Here is a 23495-nt window from a genome sequence, read left to right as displayed (position 1 = left end):
ACACTCACACACACTCACACACACTCTCACAGACACACACACACACACGCACACACAGATGAACACATACACACACTCATTCAAACAGACTCAGTCCTCCTCTCCCACTGCTTTATCCCTGATGTAAATAACGGGGGAAGAGAGCGCTGCTGCACAGCATCATGGGAGGAACATTCTGCCCTCTCTCAGCTGGAGCTCCTCATGGTTCCCTTCCTCTGCCCGTGAGGCGTTTCCTGAACAAAGAGCTGCTGTGCCACGCTAGGCTCGCAGGGCTAACCGCCCGCAGAACCAAAACTCTACCCCCCCCCCCCCCCTTCCCTGGCCGCCCAACACACACGCACCGCACTGCTGACTGTACGACTGAACCCTGCACCTCTCCAAGCTGGCCTGTTCCGGAACAATCTGGGCATCTTTTCATTTCTGTGAGTTTCTCATGTTGCGTCTGAAGCTACAACTTTCTGGCAGTAACCTTATGATGAATGCCTGCAGTTAAAATCTGACAAATAATTTGGTGGTACATACGGGAATGGACTATGCCATGATACTGAAATCTCTGAGGGTCATATTCTCAGAAAATAATAGTGTGTGTAAACATATATACAGTTGCTGATGTGACTATTTTTAGGTCTTGTAGTTGACCTCTTAACTATTGCATCCCCACCCCTACCCTAGGTACTTATGAAGAAGGTTCTCTGTGCATCAATACTTTCATTAAATAATTTGTAAACGATACATTTTTTTAACACTTCAGAAATGAAGGGAAAACAACATTAACTTTGACATGAATGAGAGTATGGGTCAATGGTCTAGCCACCTCGAGCATGTTGACAGTTTCAAATAGCACCTTAAATACCTTGTTACCTGAGAAGCAAAGTCAATTAAACCAATCGCAAGTTAATAATGTCTGATCTGATGTTATATAATTAACAACCTATCTATCAGTATGCATCATCCTTTGTGTTTGTCAGAATGATCTCTTTTGAAATGGTTTGAAAGTCACAAGCCAGTTTGAGGCATTGCTTACAAAGGAAAGAACACCAGCTGGTATTTGTACAGAAATGCCAATGTGTTTCTCTGAGCCACGAATTAAATAATATATTGATCAAAGAAAAGTGCTGTCCTTATCAGCGGTCTTTGCCATGAAATAGTTTAAGGACCGATGTAAATTAGTCGAACTGTGTCTTGCTAAAAACTCAAATCAAAAGCCTGAGATCTTCCGACAGTGAGCCAGCTGTATTCTTTTTCTAGCTCCAGTGCCGTTATGAATGCTTCTAAAATGGCTGCCCAATTCTAAAAGTGGCTCAAAGTGACTAAAAGTTCAGCTTGAAGCTGCTACAAAAAAACTATTAAAAAGGAAGAACACAAAAGCGGTTTTTGTTACACGTCACCCCTTTGATTCAGAGGTTCTCGTCTTTCCACTCTCATGTCTGTCATCGGCTATCTATTTTAATGTCTGGTACTGTTTAACCGGGCACCAGGACGGGTGATTCAATAATGCTTATTTCAGAGTAACTGACCTCACAAAACAGTTCTTGATCTCCAAATATATGAGGTTTGACAGTATATAATGAAATCAGATCTGATGCATGAGGCACTCAATTGCAGAAAACAAAATGTCCACGGTTATATGGTGTACTGTGTGAAGCAGTGCCCAGCAACAAACCCCTTGCAGGCTCAAGAACTGGAAATGATCTCAGTCTCATTTCTGATAAAAGCTAAGAAAATCCAGCATATGGCAGAGGAGATCTGATCCTTGTGCCTTTTCGGGTTTGTGAACAGTGCAGTCCCTGCTAGCTTCACCAGTGCAAACGTTCAAGCCGTTTGTAAGGGAAATCCATGGGAGCTGACCCCACAGAAGGTGCAGTTACATCGACTGGCAGCTGGTGGTGCTATAACACCTCTGAGAAGGTCCGTCTGAGCCATGGCACTTACACACCTAATACGACAAGAAAAACGATCCAAGATCTACTAAAACCACATCAAGCTGTCATACCACAGGCAAAAGCGTATGAGGTCACTTTGACTTTGGGTAAGGAAACCAAAGCAAGGAATGGTGAGACTTCAAATCGGAAAAAATGGTTTAGTTTTAAATGTAATGAAATATCAAGTTCCACATGTAATTGCGATGATATAGATGATATCTATGATGATGATGATGAAGATGATGCTTATTATTATTATCGTTGTTATTATTATTACTATTAGTTGAAACATTATGATGTGACTTTGTATCTCTTACAAGCTTAGCCAGCTGCCTAGTCTACACATTTAATATGATTACAAATATAGATATTTCACATTGTAGCACACAACAGGATCATTGGGAACTAGCTCTGCTAATCTGTTCAGGGGCTTTACCAACTGAACAACATGTTACATCTGAGGGAGTGTGCATTAAACCACGGGGGACCTGATCACCCAGTGTGATTGGGGTAGCTGGAAACGTGCCTGAGAACCCATGTGTCAATGTACAAACTGAAAAATTAATCTGAAATCGCTGAATTTCTGCCAGTCAGGAATATGAAATGTGGGGAATCGATGATATGTGCAGTATATAGGAGGCTGGGTTATCATTTCACATTTCCTGAAGGCAAAAATACTGACATAAAAACAATACAGTATTGGGGGTCATTTCATGAACTTACTGCATTGAGATTGCACCCAGCCCTGATAACAACCACGCTGTAATTATGCATGTTTCATCGAGTGAGTGGTTTATCTGTCCGTTCTGTGAAAAAGCTGCCATATATTAGGACGGATGGTAAGACAGACGAGTTGAGAGAGGCAGACCTGATAGAGAACATAATGCAAAATAATTGTTAATCGAAAGTAAGGCAATATCCAGCACTTGGCAAGAAGTAATTAATGGTAATTACATCTATCTTAGCCTGTTGTTCAAAAATGGAAGGATATAAGCCTGAATTAATTATCAAAATCAATCTTACTGTTCCCGAGAATTAATTTTGTTCCTCTCGCGCTCCGCCTCGTCGAGGGGACCCCTTTGGGACTGCGTGGGCAGATCTAATGTGTTTGTCCTGAATGACACCGAAATGATAGTTCATTCCAATGCACGGGCATTTCGTCTCGTCTGGAGTGGCACTGGTGTACGCCTGGCCGCAAACAGACTCCTCCCGACGATTCCACGGCTGTGATTCACTGTGTTGAATCATGGCGACAGTCTGCCATGCAAAAAAAATATTAAATTGGCCTGTCTTCACCACTCTCGGTTGGAATGTGCTTAGGTGTGAATTGGCCAGAAGAAGTTACAAAGAAATCAGGACTAGCCACTTAAAAAGCGCTTCTGAAATCATCAGTTCATCAGATTGATTATTCCTCTTTTTTTTTAAAGAAAAATATGTATTCTGACATTCATGGCCTCTTATTTCTGATGCCCTAACTGCCTTTCAGGTTGGCAAATGGGAGGAGTGAATGTAAAACAGTAAACAAGAACATAGCAGTCAGCCATTTTGTTGCAGGTTGGTGCTGTATAGCACAAATTGTGTGTGCAGGTCATTACAGTGAACAGTATTAATTGGACTGCTGCACAAACGCACTGACACCTAAACAGACAGCAGGCCCTGCTTGCTGCTTTGATTAAACTAAGTAAATATTTGCTTCCACTAACCTTGCCATACCACCCGCCATAATGATTCACTGTTTGATGGGGTGAACACAGAAGCCCTTATTAAAGCCAGGCTGCTCCAGAGAGTGATCAATAACTTGTCCTTCATCCTGGACTCCGGTCTGACCTTGCATCCTTTGTCTCCAGCGTAGCCACTGTGGGCACGAGTGGTCGAAGCCGGGCTCGCTTAATCCATCATTCCGCAGATAGACACGCAGCGCTCTTTAGCAAATATGATACATTTCCATCGCTTTCAGAGCAGCTCGTTAGGAGATTAATGAGTCATTGGTTTATTGTGGTAATGTTGCAGCTCTGTTGGTGTTCTCTTGCTACATTGTACTCTGATACCTTTCTCACTTTTTAGCATCCCAGAACTCCATGTAACGCCTGTACACTGCTGAACAATAGGGAAAAAGAACTAGCATTTGTGCTGGTTGCTCACAGCTAAACTGTTAGCTCATAGGGGGTCTGTCTCACACCATCTCACTCTGTCTCATGCCAGAAAGAACAATGATAATACTGATCTTACAGAAAAGCTGTTAGAAATTCTCCAAACATTTTGACAACCAATAATATTGAAACTTTCTTTTAGCTACCCCCCCCTGCTATGACCAGCTTGAAATACCAACTACCAGCTGTTTCAAAACATAGCTTGAGCTGGACAAACCATGTGAAGTATAGAGCTGGTCTAACTGGTCAACCAGCTACCAGTTCTTTCAAGCTTGCTTCCTAGCTTCAGCAGGGCACACACTTAATTTGCTTTGTAAATGTATCCATTATCATAGCCCTTAGTTTATGAATGACATTTCAATGGCTGGTATGATTTTTTTCAAATCAGTAATAGGTTGACTCATGATTATGCTCAGCTTGTAATGATTGTACAAGCCATGCAGGATAAAAGAACAAGTAGCAGCCAATGGCACACAAACAAACAATGGAAACAAAACCTTGATCCAGTTCTTTCCGCTAAATGAAAGGTCCTTGTAATGCAAAGGGAATTATTCCAAGATCAAAAGCATGTCAGCGTTGAATACACTCATAAAGAATTATGGGGAGAAAAGGGCTGTACATGATAGGATATGATCCCTTGTCCTCTTGTACAGACTGACTAAATCACAGGTGATTGAATAAGAATTTAATCTGCCGGTGTTTCACAGGTGCCTTTAATTGCAATCAAACCTTGCTCATTTTTATCATAGCTCTCAGACTTATTCTCCCAAATATTCACTGATTTCAGAGCAGTGATTTATACATCTCTGAAGATTCACTGCCAATCGCAGATCCTGGTTGGTTACGAGGTGGGGTTTGGATGAAGTGATTGGAGAATAGCTGCAGTAATGATGGACTGCTTGGGACACGCCCACTTCCTCTCAGCTTTGCCAGCTCATCTCGACTCAGGGGGAGTTTCAGTTAATCTACATATTAGTCATATGTTTAAAAAATCTAATAAAATGTCATAACAAATACATTTTAAAAATGAGTCCAAGAATAATTAATTTACATCCCTCTGTCACCGACTGCCAAAGTAAAATGAATTTGGCATACACTGATGAGAAAAAGGCAATACAGAATACATGGACACTCACACACACACACACACAGTATTATGCTCCTGTACACACATAAACACACAAGCCCAAACGTGCACACATATATGGACATAAACACACAAACTATAAACACACACACACACACACACACACACATTATCACACTCCTGTACATACAGACACACATAAACACACAACCCCACACACGCACAAACACGTGAACATAAACACACACACACACAAGGTTAACCCAAGAAGTGTGGTTGTAAAGAACATCTTGCCAAGCCGACAGTTTGTGCTTGTTAGGGATGCTCTAGGAGACCCATGCAGGGGAGAGGTTAATTTCTTATCTGCAGAACTGTTAAGCTAAGGTCAATGTTACAAGTCTTAAAGGCACACACAGGAGTCACAAACACCAAGGCAGAGCCTGATGAATATTCAGCAAGCAGTTTATGCTCACCAGTCATATTCTCTTTTTGTGATGGAGATGGAAAGAACATGCTGGTCTTGAAACCTCCTACACTTAAATCTCGGAAGGTAGCACATTTCAATCAGGGAGAAACCACAGTTGACCTTGGGAGAGTAGTATCATTTTTGACGCCATTCTAGTTTGAATAAATGCAAGGCTCTTGTTTGCTGAAGCACTGAGTCAACTATATCTCGGAAAAAAAATTTTTCACTGATAACACAAGGTTTGTCCTGGAAAATGTTTATCGCCTTGCTTTTCACCCAAGATGAAGTCCTATAAATTGAACTTTAACTTCGACATGACATCCAGTTTATATGCTACCCGACCATTTATCATGGATAAACAAAATCAGTAATATATTTGGAAATGAACCTCAGAGAACATCCTTTGGACACATAAGTATGGTCCTGTTCCAGGTACAAATAAAATGAATGTTCCTCAAAAGGCAAATGTATAAATGCCTGGCACTGTGTCACACATTGAGTAGGTTTTATTTTTCTGATCAAGCAAACCAGGCTTTCATTTCAGCATGGGAACGCAAAGCCATTTTTCTCCTTGTTTGTTTGTTCTAAAAGGATTAATTTAATCAGGTAGGGATATTAACCAGATCCATCATTATGACTCCTGTACAGTCAGGGATCAGAGAGGGGGGAAGGGTGGGGGGGGGGCTAACCCCCCCCCCCCCCCCCCCAGCAGCCTGTTTTTCATTTTAGCCCTCCCTCAAGGTTTCCCATTATCCTCTTCCATATCGAGTGTGACCTGGAGAAAAAGCCTTGCTTCTGAAGGTCAGCCCCGTCTAGACTCGCTCCTTCCACTTCCTGCTGCCCGGCCCTGGCGCGAGAAAGGTCAGCCGCCTCATTGGCTGGCCGAGCCGCCTGCGGGGTTCAGGGGTCAAAGGTAACGGGTCGCCCCGGGTCTCCGAGGATAAACACGCGGCGCGGGCCACCTCTGGTGTCCATTGTTGGCGGGGCTGCTGGTAAACACTCCCTTTTATCAGGGAACCAAGTCACATCGCACGGGCCAGAGAGTTATTTACCGTCTCCTCACTCTCACACAGTCTAAGTGCTCGAGTTGGAGTCACGTGTGCCTGAGTGTTTACCTCCCTTTTCCTCATACCAGTGGCTATTTGAAGGAGGCGCTCCGTGTCAATGAGTCAACACATAAAAGCAGGGCGCTCCATAGGGAGCTGTCCTCCGGCAGGAAATAGATACTGAGAGACTGGGAGACGGAATTAACACGGTCAACACAGGGGCACAATGAGCCTAATTCTTGTTGAGACAGTTATGCCTTTATCAAAGTATTAAAAACAGTGTGCAAAGCCCTAGTTCAGTTCCAACACAGCAACACAGTGTTTAACTGCATGATCACCATCTGAAATATGTTAAGACAAATCTAGAGGTATATTAGCATTAGTAGTAGAACTAGTATTGGTATTAGTATTAGCATTAGTAGTAGTAGTAGTAGTAGTAGTAGTAGTAGTATTAACAATACTGATAATATGGTCATCATCACTTTTCATAGTAGGAATAGTAGTTGTAGTATTGCTGTTTTTCCTATTATTAATTTGATATGTAATGCTCTATTCAGATATACACTCACAGTGATAACTGTAAGGTACGCTATGGATACTTCCTCAAAGAGTAGTGTGGCATGGCTTCTGATGTTCCACACCGTGACAGAAGTTCCTTGTCCCGGGTAGAGAGCTACTGCTCCACTGGCACACAGAGATCTTACTGGCCAGAGTCATGACGTCGAGGTGCCTTTTCATTCGCTATGTAAAAATGACTCTGGCCAATCAGAGAATGTTCTCCTCCCATGCACCGGGAACAAAAAAGTAATGGTTATCATATTGTATCTCTTGTCTCCCTTCTGCATTAGCATGTATATTTTAATTCCAATTTCACTGAGTGAAATACGGTCACAAGATGGGAGGAGATCTCATGCTGGAGGCTGTTCAATGGCGACTATCAGTTAACAGCCTGAAATGAAGCCCTATACATATGTTAGCAAGCAATTGTATGTATTTCAATTAATTAACACGCCTTTTTTTAATAAAGGGTCTTTGTAATGGACAGTTATATTACATGTATCATTAGCAAAACTGTAATTTGGTCCCAACAAAATATTGCTGTCTGAAAACGTACACTTGTTTAGGACAGTGGGCTTATATACAGTATTTGTGTATTATTAAATATTGTTATTTGAATTAATGTCAGTTGATCTGACCTTTTTGAAACGTACTTAATGAATAATCAGGAGGGCAGACTAAATTATTCACCCGTGATGTCGAGGCTCCAGCGTAGATGAGTATTTACAGTACTATTTATAGCCAAGCTCCAGATCATGAATTATGTACAGTACATTTATTATGTGTATGTTTGTGTATGGTTTTGTCATTTCACATCATCTGGCTTTCATTTGAACATAATCTTCATCTGACCTCCGTAGCAGCAGTAATATGATACAGGTTCACTTCAGTCCCAAATGAAAAAAATAATATGTCAACATGAGTCAAAACTGTTGTTTTCCATTATTAAATTACATATGAACAGCATTGCGCCGTATGCACAGTTATTGGATTGGATGACATGATTATATATTTTTTTGGGACTTTTGGATTCAGTTCTGTAGTACTCAGCTTTGGCTTAAGGATAAATGCCAGTAATTTTTTTTCACAATCACAGGAAGAATAATTTTGATTTCGCGGTTGCAAATATAAACTAACAGATGATTATAATTGTGAATGAAATGTTGTCTGAATTCATATTTTGAAAACAGAAAACAAAGCAATAAAAAGCTCAAATGGTAAATGCACTGTAGGTGGGGGGGAGGGAGGAGGGCACAAAATGGCCTCCTTGGTACAGTTGCTCTGTTATAGAGAGAGCTGGGGCCGGGCTCGCTCTTTCCCCAAGGGTAGCCATTACACCACGACCTCAAACCACCGCTGCCTGAGAGATCGGCCCACCCCAGCAGGCAGGAGACAACAGCGAGCATGTGATGTGGCATCCGCCCAAGCAGTGTGGCCAGAACCCCCCACGGGACCCCCTCTTAACTGGAACCCTCTCGCGCCTGCCCCTTCTGAATCTGAACTCGCAATTTATTTCCTCCGACTTAATTCTCCCTCTTCTTTCTCCCATTTGGCCTTGGAATATTGAGAGATAAGAGCACGCTGCCTTTTATTAGAATATGCGTCAGTGCTTCCCAGGGTTTTAAAGATTGCTTTATCGGAAAGCACCTACCCGGTAATCTGAAATGGCCAGTCTTCAAGTAAAAGGTTGGTATGGCATTTATCGCACTTCCCATTGGAAATACACGTCGTGAAGAAGGAGAAGTGTTAAGATAGTGCACTTGCGCTTTGTCAGATGAATGGTGCTTATACCAGAAGCACTTGCCCGGACCCATAAATATGCATTGTGACATTCTGAACAAAGCCACGCATCTCAAGCTCATAATGAGTTCTGCCATGAGCCCATAACATACTGCCGTACTGTCATACCGTGTGTTTCATAGACAATAATGTTGTGAATCAACTTTGCAGATTGCCTGACAATGTCGAAAGCAAGATGTGTCTTGATTTAGTAATGTGTAAGGTACAAAGAGACATCTACTTCAGAACAGGGTCATGTTGACACAATACCATTCACATAGCACTTCCAAACATGCTGGTTGTCTTTGAATGTTTTTTTTTTTTTTTTTTTGTAGGGTGTTGAGGAGCACTGGTCTTTCTTTCAATATTTAATACATTTGTCGAGAAACACAAGCTTTTTTTTGGTATTTCAACCTGTTAATAAAGGAAAAAGGACTTTTGAAATGCCGCCTTGAAATATTTTTGTAAAGTTGCCGCAAATCATTTGCACTTTGATTGAAACCCCGAAATCCCGCATGCATAACAATGTGGGTCCTCGACATCAAGGTACATACAGTGATGTGCTGCTAGACCAAGCACAAAGAAAGATTGATCCAGGGCCCGACAGTGGACACACTAATTGTCATTCTGAAATGGTCAACAGCACCAGAGGGACACAGTAATACCACGAAGGCCTCAAGGAGGAACGAGGACAAACTATCATTTTTTTCTGCCCAAATCCAAGAGCCACATTAAATCTATCCACCATATGCTTTCTGTCTATTTTTATATAGCGAACGTAAGCGCTGTAGTACTTCAGTTAACGGCGAAATGCTTTTCATTTGTGCCGACAGCTGCTACATCTGTAATACAGTGCGAGAAATAAAATAAAACAAGACAAAAAGAGTCATTACATTCAAGGACGCCACACACTGTGGTTAGAGTGAAAGGAGGGAAGATTACAAAGTGTATGCTCCTTAAGTAAAATTAAATTTGACATTTTGATTAGTCACTCTACAATTGCTTCATGAAAATAATAGTGGATTGACAGATATTCTAATACCCTCTAAAACAGAAACATTACAACATCTACTAGTGAACTATTATTTCATAACATAGGCTTTTATTAGATTTTTTTTTTTTTTAACCTAAAGATGACACTATATTTTTTATATTGAAATATAACATATTTCTATTTTTTATATAATTGATATAATAGTATTTGTTTCAGAGAATATTGGCCACTTAAATGTCACATTACGTACAAAGCCCCAGAAATGATCCCAGAATGCAATACAATGCTTTACATCAGTTCTGCTATCGTAAGGAGTGCAACGTTACAAGAAAATTCCAGAGAGGGGCCAATGCCACAATAAATCTGCCTGTCCCCGATTTAAATTTGTATTGCTATGTCATCTGGCAACCACACAAGATGGCCTACCTGTGCTCAGAATGACTCAGAATCACTGCAAGCCAGTTTAACTCGATTTACAAAGATTCAAACTTGGGCAGAAAGCTGATTGCTGGTGACTGATGGCTATTGATCTCATTGTATCTCCCCACGTTGGCTATTTGTGCTCAGAGCTTTTGAAACCTGTAATTACCCAAATGCGTAATTCTGACAGAGGAATCATGGGCTACCCTGACTGTAGAAAAGGCAACATGTCGACATATTTTTAAAGATGCTAAGAGACTATATTGCATGGCACGAAACAGGAATTTATTCTGCTCGTTTCCAATGTAGCCTATGTTCTGAAATGCCTTAATAATCACCTCTTTTCAAATATCTTTAGAGAGACTTATCGCTCAGCTCTTTCAGTCTGTAGAATAAGCATCAACAGAGGCATGCTAATCTGCCTGCTGTATTTGCATGCGATCCTGCTTCAGTGACATTGAGTAGGATTGGAACTGTCAGGCTAACGCTATAGATCAGCAGTGAGCAATTTGCCGCGCTGGAGGGCTATGGCGCTACAGTTTTTAACCTCGTCTTTTACATAGCAACCGATTTACACCTGGAACACCAGGTGAGGTGACTTCCTGTCCAAACAAAGACTTCAATAAAACACCTCAGAGATTATGGATAACAAAGACTGGTAGACACTGTAGTCCTTTAGAACTGACATTAACCAGGTTTACAGCAAATCCACACTCATAAATACTCTATAAATGTGTTTAAAGCAACCAAAACAAAATATATTTTGCACATTTGTAAATGTAACATAAAATGAAATGTTTTTGCCATTTTAGCAGCACAAAATAGATTATTTAGTTTGTCTCAATATCAGATGGGCATCATTTCATGCATGCTGTAATAGTACAAATCAAACTGAATCAACATTTTTTATTCGTGTTTCATGTATTATTGACTATTGCAATCATGCTGTACTATGCAGCTCTATAAAACACTTTAAACTTTTAAAACATCCATATTAATAATTACCAGGAAACTATGAACATCAAATACCAACCCATTTTGTATGCACACACGCACGCACATACACACACACACCAGGACACATGTAGGTATACTATTATTTCAGAATCATGCCATAAGCACTAGGGATGATATCATTTGTTTGATGTTATTTCATTCTTAACATTCATTTTTGGAAAAACTGTAATTCTAAACTGTGGAATGGGAACTCCTAGGGGGTGAACCAGCCTGGTGATCATGGTTCCTAGTCTTTCTGTCTTCTTGTGACTTGTTTGAATGTTGAATGTAAACTAAAGGACTCATACATCGGAATGGTTCCTTCCCAAGAAATTGTTCCCCTCTTACGGAATCCCAGCCAACAGCTAGCCTTTTCTCACCATTGCTGTGACGTTACAGCCATTGTATTCCCAGGGAGAAGGTGGAAAAACCTTCCCGGGAGGCCGCAGAGAAGTCGGGGGGAGGTTGTGCGTGGGCCGGGGCGAAGGCCTGAGGCTCGGTCAGGGAGGCTCCAGACGCACCTACACAGAGAGGAAGACGGCAGGCGGGCGGTCCGGATTACGGTTGGCACGGATTCTTTGCATGATTTCAGCCCCACAGAGAGACCGTCCTGCTGGCATGACAGGGTACAAATGTTCCCGTCCGGCCGAGAGACACGACCCAGCCTCGGAACGGCGTGACATCACTAACTCGGCCCCGGAGGAGAGCCGGCGAGGCGCTGGGCCTCTGGACGGTGTGGGAGGGGGTTCAGGCCGTTCCTCAGAGCTGCTGGTCATCCTCGCATACCTGCTCCATCCGCCGCCACCGGAGCTCAGCGCATTAATTCATTGAACTCCCTGCTACGCAGCTACAGGGATGAATTTTAATAAGTAATATTATCACCGGGAAGAGCTGTTATTCAAGGAGGACGGGGATAATGTGCCTATTTAGTCGAAGAGCTTAAAGGTTATATCGTGGGGACAGTTCATTTTTTTTCGACGCCTTTTTATTTTCTGGTTTTAAATGAGTCACAGACAGGTTATGCAAACTAACACTAATTTAACGTTTGAAACCTACTGTGTGGCTTCTCATTGATGAGGCTAATACTGAAGTGTCTTACTGAGGGTAAGCTGATAAAAGATGTGGACTATGGTCCTTGCAGGTGTGACAGTGCTGTTTTAGCCTTGAGAAAGACATTCAGCGACTGTTATTGCGATAATAATCAAGCCTCACAGAGTAAATGGTTCATAAAGTAACTCAAAATTGGAGAAATGAGTGTTTTTGTTACTCTGAGAGAAGTGCCTATTCAAAAAAAGAACTAGGTCATTGAAAGTGAGAGTGGATCAGTTATTGAAAGTGTTTCTCATGAACACAGACAAGTGCCAACACCTGAAAGACTACAGACAAGTCCACAGCATAGCATGCTACAGTTAGTTGTACCACCCCACACTAGCCCTGATACTCCCAATAACACACCAGTCACTCACAGGCTGCTGCCAGTTATCACCAATGAGCACCACCCAAGCCAGTGGCTTGTAGGTGAGTGCATTGGGTGTTTCAGATGCTGTACTCCTTCCATTGGTACTAGTGGCCTAGTCAAATCTGGTGGCAATCACCAATGGCAAAAAATGGGTCAAACATAGTGGTTTGGTTTGTTGCAGGAAATCACAAGAGGCAGCTGTGCGAGAACAAACTGTTTTTTGGGGCAGGAGTTCAAAGGTGACACCCTCTGAGTGTCAAATGTGACACCCTCTGTGTGTCGCTGTATGTGTGTCTGTGTGTGTGCCTACATGCATGCATGAGTGTTTGCCTCTGTGTGTATCTGAGTGGGGGTCAGGATGACAAAGTGCAATGACGCAGAGATATTATTTCCTATCTGGGTGAGACTGTTTATCAGATGAAGACTACAACTCCAGCAACACCGAAAACACGAACTGCGTTGGCCCTGCTAGTATTTCACAGGTTTCAGTATTTGCCCTAAGGCACTGGTGAAACACACACACACACACACACACACGCATACACGTGTGTTTGCTCACACAGCCTGAGTGGTGACCTTTAGGTGCAATCCTGTGAGGTCACGCTCTGGTTACCATGACCACTATCAGCTAATTGTTCTGTTGACAACATTACCTCAGCTGCCTGGCATTCACAGGGTCACGGGACAGACAGAGGCCTTCCCTTGGTTCCTAAACCTCTGAAACATAACATGAGGCTCCTATACCCCTGTCCTGCTTATAGCAGACATACTCCTTCTGTACACACATTGTGGTGGAAGTGACTGAGGTAACATCTACTCACACAAACTACAAATTTGTGTTTCACAAAACAGCTGTGCAGAAATATGAATTGCATATTGGTCACAATACTTTACAGATAATTGCTGGAATACTATTCAAATAATTTTGAGTCTTACAAGATATGGAAATAAAAACTGTTTGATGGAACTAAGAGCTATGGAATGCCATAAGACTGCCTCTCTCTCTCAGCTTGTGACACTCGGAGTGTGAACACAGCAGAACCACTAAAGCTGCCAATTTCGATGTGCTAACAGGGATGTGCAGAGGCGTTTGCTTAAAGACAATTTGTGTGTAATTAATTTTGACATATTCTGTTCATTCGATCTCATTCCTTTACTTTTTAACTCAACCTTTAAAAAAATCATAAACATAAAGTAGGCTTGTGTACAAGGAACAGTTTAAAAATACCTCAGTTCCTAAAACTACTGCCCACTCTGTGATGTAATTTTAACGGAAATGGATTGTGCCTTTATTTCTGCCCACTGGCATAAAACAGAGGTGTACAGATCTAAGGATTTTAGTAACTTCATTGAGAAAAGATCCACTCTCATGTGGAGACTAAAAACATAATGCCTTTTCCATTTTAACCCAAAAAGCTGAAATAAAAGTTTCTGTAAAATAGAAAAAATATTTCTATTTAAAAGGTACATTTCTTTGTGGATTTGCTCCAAGTTCAGTGTTCATTAATGGCTTATATAAAACTAGAGGTTCTGAGTAGCAATTGGTAGTTGCTCTGAATTTGGTAGTTCCTCTGTAATTAGCTTGTAATCAATTCAATTTTATTGTATAGCACTTTTAACAAAGATGCTTAATCAATAAAGTATAATCTATCTGTCTGTCTGTCTGTCTGTCTGTCTGGTACACTACAGAGCTAGGTTTGTTTAAGACCATCATCAGCACACAACACCTTCAGTAAGGCAATCTGCTGAAACATTTGAATCATTCAGACTCACTTTATTTAAAATGGCTGAGGGCAGATCCTTTCTGAATATGGTTGGTGTAATGTGAACGGCACAGAAACACAGAAACAGTGCGATCTCAGAGAGATGCCATGCGGCTCATCCTGCTGTCCTCCTAATACAGTGGTTTCAAGCAGCGATGCGGCCAAAGATCTGATATTGAATCTAGAGTGTGCCAGTTCAAACCCCAGCCAGTATCCCAGCAGGGTGGTGCAGAACTAGTCCAGGGACGGAGCACATCTTTCTCTCATCGTGTAAGGGTACATGAATTGTCCTCTGAAGCGATGGTAGAACAGTTCAGCTTGTGGACTGCTAAATCATCTGAAAAAAACTGTGAAAGGGATTGGTCAGACATACCAATCATTTAGTAATTAGTTGAAACAATAAAATAATGTTGGCTGTGTAAAAATTACTTTATTACTGCTTGCGGTTTTCAGAAAAAATGCTTTCACATCTTAATCCGGACATAACAGTTCAGACAAGAGAAAATTAGATTCATAAATGTAAAAGAAAGAGACATGAACTGGAATTAAAAGAATGGGCCTAAAGTAACTCTGATGATGTCACATTTCTTCATTTCACACACTTCAACATTTAACTGTCGCAGTTACATCGACGCCCGCTGGCACCAAGCCAATAACTCTTTTACATTTATGAATTGATAAAACATGTTCAATATTGATTAGAGGTGATTACCAGATAATTTATTCAATTAACTTGCAACTGGATAGGAGATGAGCGTGGCCGTTCATTAATTATGGTGGCCATTTGTCCCCTTTAAATAAACAAATAGATCAAAACATCAACAATAGTAATACAAATAGTCTGTCTCACGATATAACCATCACAGTAAAATGTCCAGTGGTAATTTAACTCTAAAAGAGTGAATATGACTTCACTGCGGCCATAGTGGACTCATATGAACTCTGTAAGAGTTTCTTTAACACTGAACATTTTACTGTGATTATATCTTGGGCTCTTGGCATAAATATAATTTCATTATTTATTTTCTCAGTAAACAGCTTTGTCCAGTCAGTCTAGTGACATTTGTCAAGAGAACTTAAAATGACTCTCACCCGCACGTAATATAGAGATAATGATGACAATAATAGCAATAACAATAAAGTCAAGCACTGATTGTTTCTCAGTGAGCAATGCTAGGTACTACTCGGACTGCAGTATCAGAGGACATTGATAAGGTTCTGCAGGATGCAGGACTGTTACAGTTCGTGGGGGAATTCCCCTCTCAGTACACACAGAGTAAACACACACACACACACACACACACACTAGCACATCTCCAGCAGCCAGACAGCAGTAAGTGGCTCAGAAGCAGATGGAGCTTCTGGCTGCAGGTGGGAGTTGACATGCAGGTGTGGTGACACACGAGCCACTTTTAACACCTGTGCCACGTTCAACTGGCAGAGCCCTTGGACCGCGTTCGGCTGGTTAGAGCCAGAGGTGCCAGGGAACGTTTTAAAGCAGCTCTCAAGTTCTCCCCTCAGAACATTATTTCTTATTATTTCTCTTTTTTCACATGCTAGTGGAAACCCCCCACCTCATCTTTGCCTGTGGTGGTGAGAGAACGGCAGAGAAATGGCTCTGTATCAGACGCCTGGGCTAACTTAAGCAGCTTACATTGTACACCTTGTCCATTTAAACAGCTGGACTTCCATTTCATATTAATGCACCTTGCTCTAGGGTACAAGAGAAGTTAATCTAACGTGGTGGCATCATAATGTTATTTTCCTGAAATTGACTGTAATGACATTGTTAGCAATAACAATCTGCAGTTAATAATAAAGTCATTATCCTCTGTTTTTATAATGCTAGATTGAACTGCCATGCCTTTAGCAGACTCTAAAACTTGTATATATATATCGTTTCTCACACACACGAGCACATACCCACCATTAGTGTGTGTGAGATCCCGTTGGACCTTCTGAACTCCACAGGGATTCTACTCATGTTGTGCTGTATTCTAATTAAGAAAAGGCAAAGCGTACGTAAGTAACCTGCGGTCAGCTGAGACGAATAATTACAACACTGGCTAATTGCTATCATAAGGAACTGCATGGGTCTGTTTCTGACTCACCGCAGGATAGGGAGAAGTAAATGGAGTAGTCACGACTGCGGAGCGAAAACGCACACTTCGGACATACTGTATCGAGAGAGAGAGAGAGAGGGCAAGCTGGCCTGACGTTCATTTTGCTTCAGATGTGCTCACACCCCTTGCATTTCTGTCTTGACATTTCGACGGGAAAGAAGAGAGATTGCTGAGTAGATGAGTGTTGCATAAAGCACAGGCCGGACTGATCGAAGCTGACAGGAAGGTGGCAGTAACGCAAATAACCATGCATTACAAAAGTGGTATACAGAAGAGCATTTCAGAACACACATGTCAAAACCTCTAAGTGGATAGGCTATAGCAGCAGAAGACCAATACAGTGGTGTGAAAAAGTGTTTGCCCCCTTCCTGATTTCTTATTTTTTTGCATGTTTGGCACACTTAAATGTTTCAGATCAAACAAATTGAAATATTAGTCAAAGACAACACAAGTAAACACAAAATGCAGTTTTTAAATGAAAGTTTTTATTATTAAGGGAGAAAAAAAAATTGAAACCTACATGGCCCTGTGTGAAAAAGTGATTGCCCCCTAAACCTAATAACTGGTTGGGCCACCCTTAGCAGCAACAACTGCAATCAAGCGTTTGCAATAACTTGCAATGAGTCTCTTACAGCGCTGTGGAGGAATTTTGGCCCACTCATCTTTGCAGAATTGTTGTAATTCAGCCACATTGGAGGGTTTTCGAGCATGAACCGCCTTTTTAAGGTCATGCCACATGATCTCAATAGGATTCAGGTCAGGACTTTGACTAGGCCACTCTTCATTTTGTTTTTCTTCAGCCATTCAGAGGTGGACTTGCTGGTGTGTTTTGGATTATTGTCCTGCTGCAGAACCCAAGTTCGTTTCAGCTTGAGGTCACGAACAGATGGCCGGACATTCTCCTTCAGGAATTTTTTGGTAGACAGCAGAATTCATGGTTCCATTTATCACAGCAAGTCTTCCAGGTCCTGAAGCAGCAAAACAGCCCCAGACCATCGCACTACCACCACCATATTTTACTGTTGTTATGATATTCTTTTTCTGAAATGCGGTGTTACTTTTACGCCAGATGTAATGGGGGGGACACCTTCCAAAAAGTTCTACTTTTGTCTCGTCAGACCACAGAGTATTTTCCCAAAAGTCTTGGAGATCATCAAGATGTTTTCTGGCAAAATTGAGACGAGCCTTAATGTTCTTTTTGCTCAGCAGTGGTTTTCGTCTTGGAACTCTGCCATGCAGGCCAATTTTGCCCAGTCTCTTTCTTATGGTGGAGTCATGAACACTGACCTTAACTGAGGCAAGTGAGGCCTGCAGTTCTTTGGATGTTGTTGTGGGGTCTTTTGTGACCTCTTGGATGAGTCGTCGCTGCGCTCTTTGGGTAATTTTGGTCGGCCGGCCACTCCTGGGAACGTTCACCACTGTTCCATGTTTTCGCCATTTGTGGATAATGGCTCTCACTGTGGTTCGCTGGAGTTCCAAAGCTTTATAAATGGCTTTATAACCTTTTCCAGACTGATAGATCTCAATTACTTTCTTTCTCATTTGTTCCTGAATTTCTTTAGATCTCGGCATGATGTCTAGCTTTTGAGGATCATTTGGTCTACTTCACTTTGTCAGGCAGGTCCTATTTAAGTGATTTCTTGATTGAGAACAGGTATGGCAGTAATCAGGCCTGGGTGTGGCTAGAGAAATTGAACTCAGGTTTGATAAACCACAGTTAAGTTATGTTTCAACAGGGGGGGCAATCACTTTTTCACACACTTTTTCTCCCTTAATAATAAAAACCTTCATTTAAAAACTGCATTTTGTGTTTACTTGTGTTGTCTTTGAATAATATTTAAATTTGTTTGATGATCTGAAACATTTAAGTGTGACAAACATGCAAAAAAATAAGAAATCAGGAAGGGGCAAACACTTTTTCACACCACTGTAAATCTAAAAGATAAGTCTAATAAATACCTAATAAAATGCTCACTGAGTGTACAGTCCACTGTGTCTTTGCATGTTCTCACTCAAAAATATTTTTAAATCAAGTATACTGTAAGTATCTGTTGCACAAATGCATATAAATGTATGCAAATATAAAACAGAGTGTGAAATAAGAGTACTCAATCAAAAATAGTCAAATAAATATTCCTGACCCTTCTCTAAACATCAATGTTAATGCTAATAAAATAAAGAAGGATATTGGCTAATGGGTTTTATGAGATCACGACTTTTCCCCTTGTTCTTTCGACTGGACTTGAATGACTGGACTTTAAAATGACCTCACGCTCATTTATCCACCATGTGAAAGTAGAGAGCAGTAATAAGATGCAGAAGAAAAACATTTTCCAATACTTTTCTCCCCTGTTTGGAATCAGCAATGACTCACCTGTCGATCGGTAAGGAGATTAATCATTCACTCCTGAAAACTGCTAGCCTGAAAGTGCCTTCTGTGTTGTCGCAAAGCACCGATAGCGAAATCCTTACTTAAACCCACCCTACCAAATTTGACGAATCAAACTGTACCTGTCTGTTACACTGATACACTGCAGGGCAGTCATGTAATGGCATGGCCCAGGCAGCGGGCTAGCTACGTCTTTGCTAAATGACATGGATCTGATTTAAACGGATGTGCTCAGAAAGGATCGGGACGTGGAGAATCACGGGCGCCATGATAGGTACCATGGTGACGGCTCTCGTTGAAAGCGATCGGCGGGCGATGTTATTTTATGCGCGACGCCAGCAGCGCATTGTGGGTCTGAATCAGACTGTGGAATGTGTGTGGGCTGCCTCCTTCAGCTTACAGTAGACGGAAACGCAGTGCAGCTTTACCTGCCAGCGCAAGTATGAAAAGCCCCGCGACCCCTTCAGGCAGCTCATTTCCAGCCTGCTTTTGGGTCCGCTTTTCACCAAAATGTCCAACTTTTGGGTAGGAGATCTTGAGATTCTTTGGAAACCGTACAGCTCAAACTTCTGAACAGGGCCCTCCGGTTACAAGGCCCAGTAGATGTGTTGTTTATCAAAATTCTTTGTCTACCAGTCTCACCTACAGTTCACCAAACCTGCAGAAGGCAAGGATATGTCTGTATATTTGCGTGTTGATATCCGCACAAATTATGAGCTGCTGAACATGGTTTGTAATCAGCACCAAAATACTTTGTGGTGTGGTCAGGTAACGGTAACAAGAATGTCCACCAGTCAATGTGATAATGAAAACATCAATCAATGCTGTTAATAATCCGTTAACATAATCATATTTTATTTTTAAACTGATCACAATTGATTGTCCCAGACACAGGCAAATATTACATGCAAAATTATTCTTACATGGGAAAATGTTCAGTGTGAAACCAACTCCTACAGAGTAATACTCACTCAGAGTATGCACTCTGTTGAGATGGATTAGCACTGGACATTTTACTGTGTGTTAACTGGCACATGAATAGCTGAGGACATATATGTGCTTTCCTTGCATGAATGGCATGGCAATTTTATAAGTGTGCATATATTATGCATGTCAGTCTACATCAACCTGCATTATCTCGACAAAAAATGTTAAGAGGACTACTGAGTGTGACATCCAATTAATACACTTCAGCAGTGATGTTGTATAATCTATAATCCCCTGTGTTGGTCATGGTCAGGGGTATGCTGATAAATATACAGTTAGCCCATGATTTCAATCATCAGACTGAAAATAAATAAAAGTACAAAGTTACACTACTCACAAGCACAAAGGACACAATAAAAGCAAACACTCCACATAACAATCTGTACATATATACAGTATTTGCTAAAATGGGCCTGACAATGACTGCACCAAAATTACAATAAACAATATTCCAAAGCAGTGCCACCCCATGTTTCTTTCACGAATGTGTGTAATTTGGCCTGCAGTTTTACACTTGGCCTCTTTTTTTGCTATCTTAGAAGAATACTCTCTTTCAAATGGTTTGTTCCCGGTCAGTCTAAAATACTGGCAATGGTCAGCAGAAGGAATCTGGGATGAAAGGCTGGGGAACTGTTGGGTGATAATTTCTAAGAAAAAAAAAACTTGTTATTGTCTATGTCTTTGAACCAAATAAGAATTCAATGGCATTCACCAATTTAGCACATATACTTCTCTTACATGAAAGCGCAAAGCATTTGCATAGCAGTAACATAAATATGTACACTCAGTGAGCACTATATTAGGTATTTATTAGACTTATTTTTTACACTTATTAGTCTTCTGCTGCTGTAGCCTATCCACTTAGAGGATTGTAGCATTGTGTGTTCAGAGATGCTCTTCTGCATACCAGTGTTGTAATGTGTGCTTATTTGCGTTAATGTCACATTCCTATCAGCTTTGAGCAGTCTGGCCCTTCTCCTCTCATTACTCACAAGGCGTTTTTTGCCCTCAGAACTGCTGCTCACTGGATGTTTTTTTTATTTATATAGTAAGCCCTATATCAATGTTTATAGAAGAATAGGTAGTCACATACAATATTTTAATTAGCAATGGCAATATATACACTCAGTGATTACTGTATTAAGTAGGCCTGTACACCAGCTTGTTAATGCAAATATGTAATCAGCCATTCATGTGACAGCAACTAAATGCATAAAATCATGCAGATGTGGTCAAGAAGTTCAGCAGTTTTTCAGACCAAATGTCAGAATGTGGAAGAAATGTGATCTAAGTGACAGTGGAATGACTGTTAGTGCCAGACAGGGTGGTGTGAGTATCTCAGAAACTGGATTTTCATGCACAGCAGTCTTTAGAGTTTACAGAGAATGGTGCGAAAAACAAAAATCATCCAGTTCTGTGGGCAGAAACAGGTCGTTAATGAGAGAGATCAGAGGAGAAGGGCCAGACTAGTTGAAGCTGATAATGCATGCAAATAATCACGCATCACAAGAGTGATATGCAGAAGAGTATCTCTGAACACATAATGCGTCAGACCTCTAAGTGGATAGGCTACTGCAGCAGAAGACTAAAGTCTAAAAAATAAGTTGAATAAATACCTAATAAAGTGCTCACCGAGTGTACATATAAAGATAAAAAAGAAAGCATCTGGAAATTATGTGCTGTTCTCCATGGTTGCCCCTTAGCTCATTACAGGTGTAAAGTGCACCATGTTTAGTACTTCAAACCTGAAATACAGTATATATATATATATATATGTACTTTTATATATATATTAAGAGTGCATCCATATGTCCTGGCATTGCTGTAATATTGCCCAAAGCAACTAATATAAATTTTATGTACAGTTTGAAAGACTTGTAAGGTTGTTTGAAGTCTCAAGTAACATTTAATATGATAGGCTATATCACATTATTTGAACTAGCCTACTTGGCACAGAATACTTGTGTATAAAATGACAAAATCAAGTCTTTGTGACAGTTATGTTTTTAACAAACCCCAGAAACGAAAATACCCGAAATAAATGAACTTGTGCAAAAGGTCTTAAAACCACAAAGGCAACAACAACAACAAAAAAAAAACAGTTGTCAAAATCAATATTTGGAAAATTATTTAAAATGTATATGAACACATACATACAATCATGTCTAAACTGATGGTAAACACGACACCTAACACTCTCCACATCCAAATAATAATAATAAGAAAATATTTTATATTTCCGTATTAGTTTGCTACCTAATACTTTCCATAATAATGTAGCAAAACGCATTAAACATTTCTAGCATTCACACTATGCACAGAGAAAAAGAGCTCAAGATTATTATGACCACATTTTTGATTAACCGGTTTATTAGTATATACCTACTTGCTTAATAAATAAATATTGATCTTGCTTCTGGCTATATGATTCTAACGTTATTTTCGTATATTCGTGCAAGCGGTCGTTATACTGACAGAATACACCCAGAAAGCTTGGGGGCACCTTGTCCGTTCGCCTTGTCTGCCTGCAAGCTCTGCCGGGCGCTGCCGCTCTCTGAGGCGAGCTCCTGTGTGTGTGTGAGCGAGAGAGAGAGAGTGTGCGTGTGTCTGCTCTGCTGTTGCTGCCCTTTGATCCCTGCATTAGTGTTAGTTAGGGGCTCGGAGACACACACATACACAGAGAGCAGCCATAGTCAAGACACGGCAACAACACCACCACTACCTCGTCCTTCTGTGTTCATACCCCCAACAACACTCTTAAAACCGGGGACAGCCAGGTGCACGACAAGTCCCTGCCACCAGACACTCGCATACAATTTCAATGGGAAAAATCCTTTTTTCTTCTTATCCCTAAACAAGGAGGAGAATGTGAGAAAAAGGGGAGAAAATGCCCCGGAGGAAGCAGGAGCAACCCAAACGCCTGCCTGCACGTAAGTCGATTTGTGAGATTTTTAATGGCTCTCCGTATGTTTTGCGCAGTAGTTTAGGGTTAAAGAGGTGAAACGGACAAAGACACGGCGTAGGTTATTTCTCCTTTTTTAGGTCTGTGTTAGGCAGCCATGTTGGCGATGAGTTGCTAGCGAGTGTATAATAACCACTGTCTTTAGTGCTAAATGATCGATAAAGGTCCTGTTCTCAAGGTTGCGGTCAGTAAGCGTGTGTGTTGTCTGTATATGGCATTTATGGCGGAGCGTTTTTGTGAATCTGACCATTGAAGTATGTGTCTCTCTCTTGGAAGCGAAAAGGGGAGGATCTGAGAATCTGGCCGCAATAAAATGAAGGGTCAGTCGGATCAGACAAGCCAGGCTAGACTCAGGCTTCCATGCCCCTGCGTAAGGGCGATATCCAACACCGCT

The 23495-nt window shown here is 41.2% G+C and overlaps 1 protein-coding gene and 1 long non-coding RNA gene across 2 annotated transcripts in view; one reads left to right on the top strand and one right to left on the bottom strand.

Moving 5' to 3' along the window:
* Positions 1 to 14707: 14707 nt before the first annotated feature.
* LOC133134643 (uncharacterized) lies at positions 14708 to 19433 on the bottom strand. Its single transcript, XR_009709318.1, has 4 exons — positions 19138 to 19433; positions 16752 to 16817; positions 16568 to 16637; positions 14708 to 14987 (listed from the first exon to the last, which is right to left on the bottom strand). It is a non-coding gene; the product is annotated as an uncharacterized LOC133134643 (long non-coding RNA).
* A 3385-nt stretch (positions 19434 to 22818) lies between these two features.
* The window catches only part of znf827 (zinc finger protein 827), a 48697-nt gene continuing 48020 nt past the window's right edge, over positions 22819 to 23495 (top strand). Inside the window, exon 1 of the mRNA XM_061252382.1 lies at positions 22819 to 23069. Coding sequence (XP_061108366.1) covers positions 23027 to 23069 — 43 coding nt within the window. The 5' untranslated portion in view covers positions 22819 to 23026. The remainder of the gene's footprint in view (positions 23070 to 23495) is intronic.

The sequence above is a fragment of the Conger conger genome, chromosome 8, assembly GCF_963514075.1.
Source record: "Conger conger chromosome 8, fConCon1.1, whole genome shotgun sequence".
In the NCBI taxonomy this organism is placed as follows: domain Eukaryota; kingdom Metazoa; phylum Chordata; class Actinopteri; order Anguilliformes; family Congridae; genus Conger; species Conger conger.
Note: the sequence above shows the minus strand (reverse complement) of the source record. Positions and strands in the feature narration are given on the sequence as shown.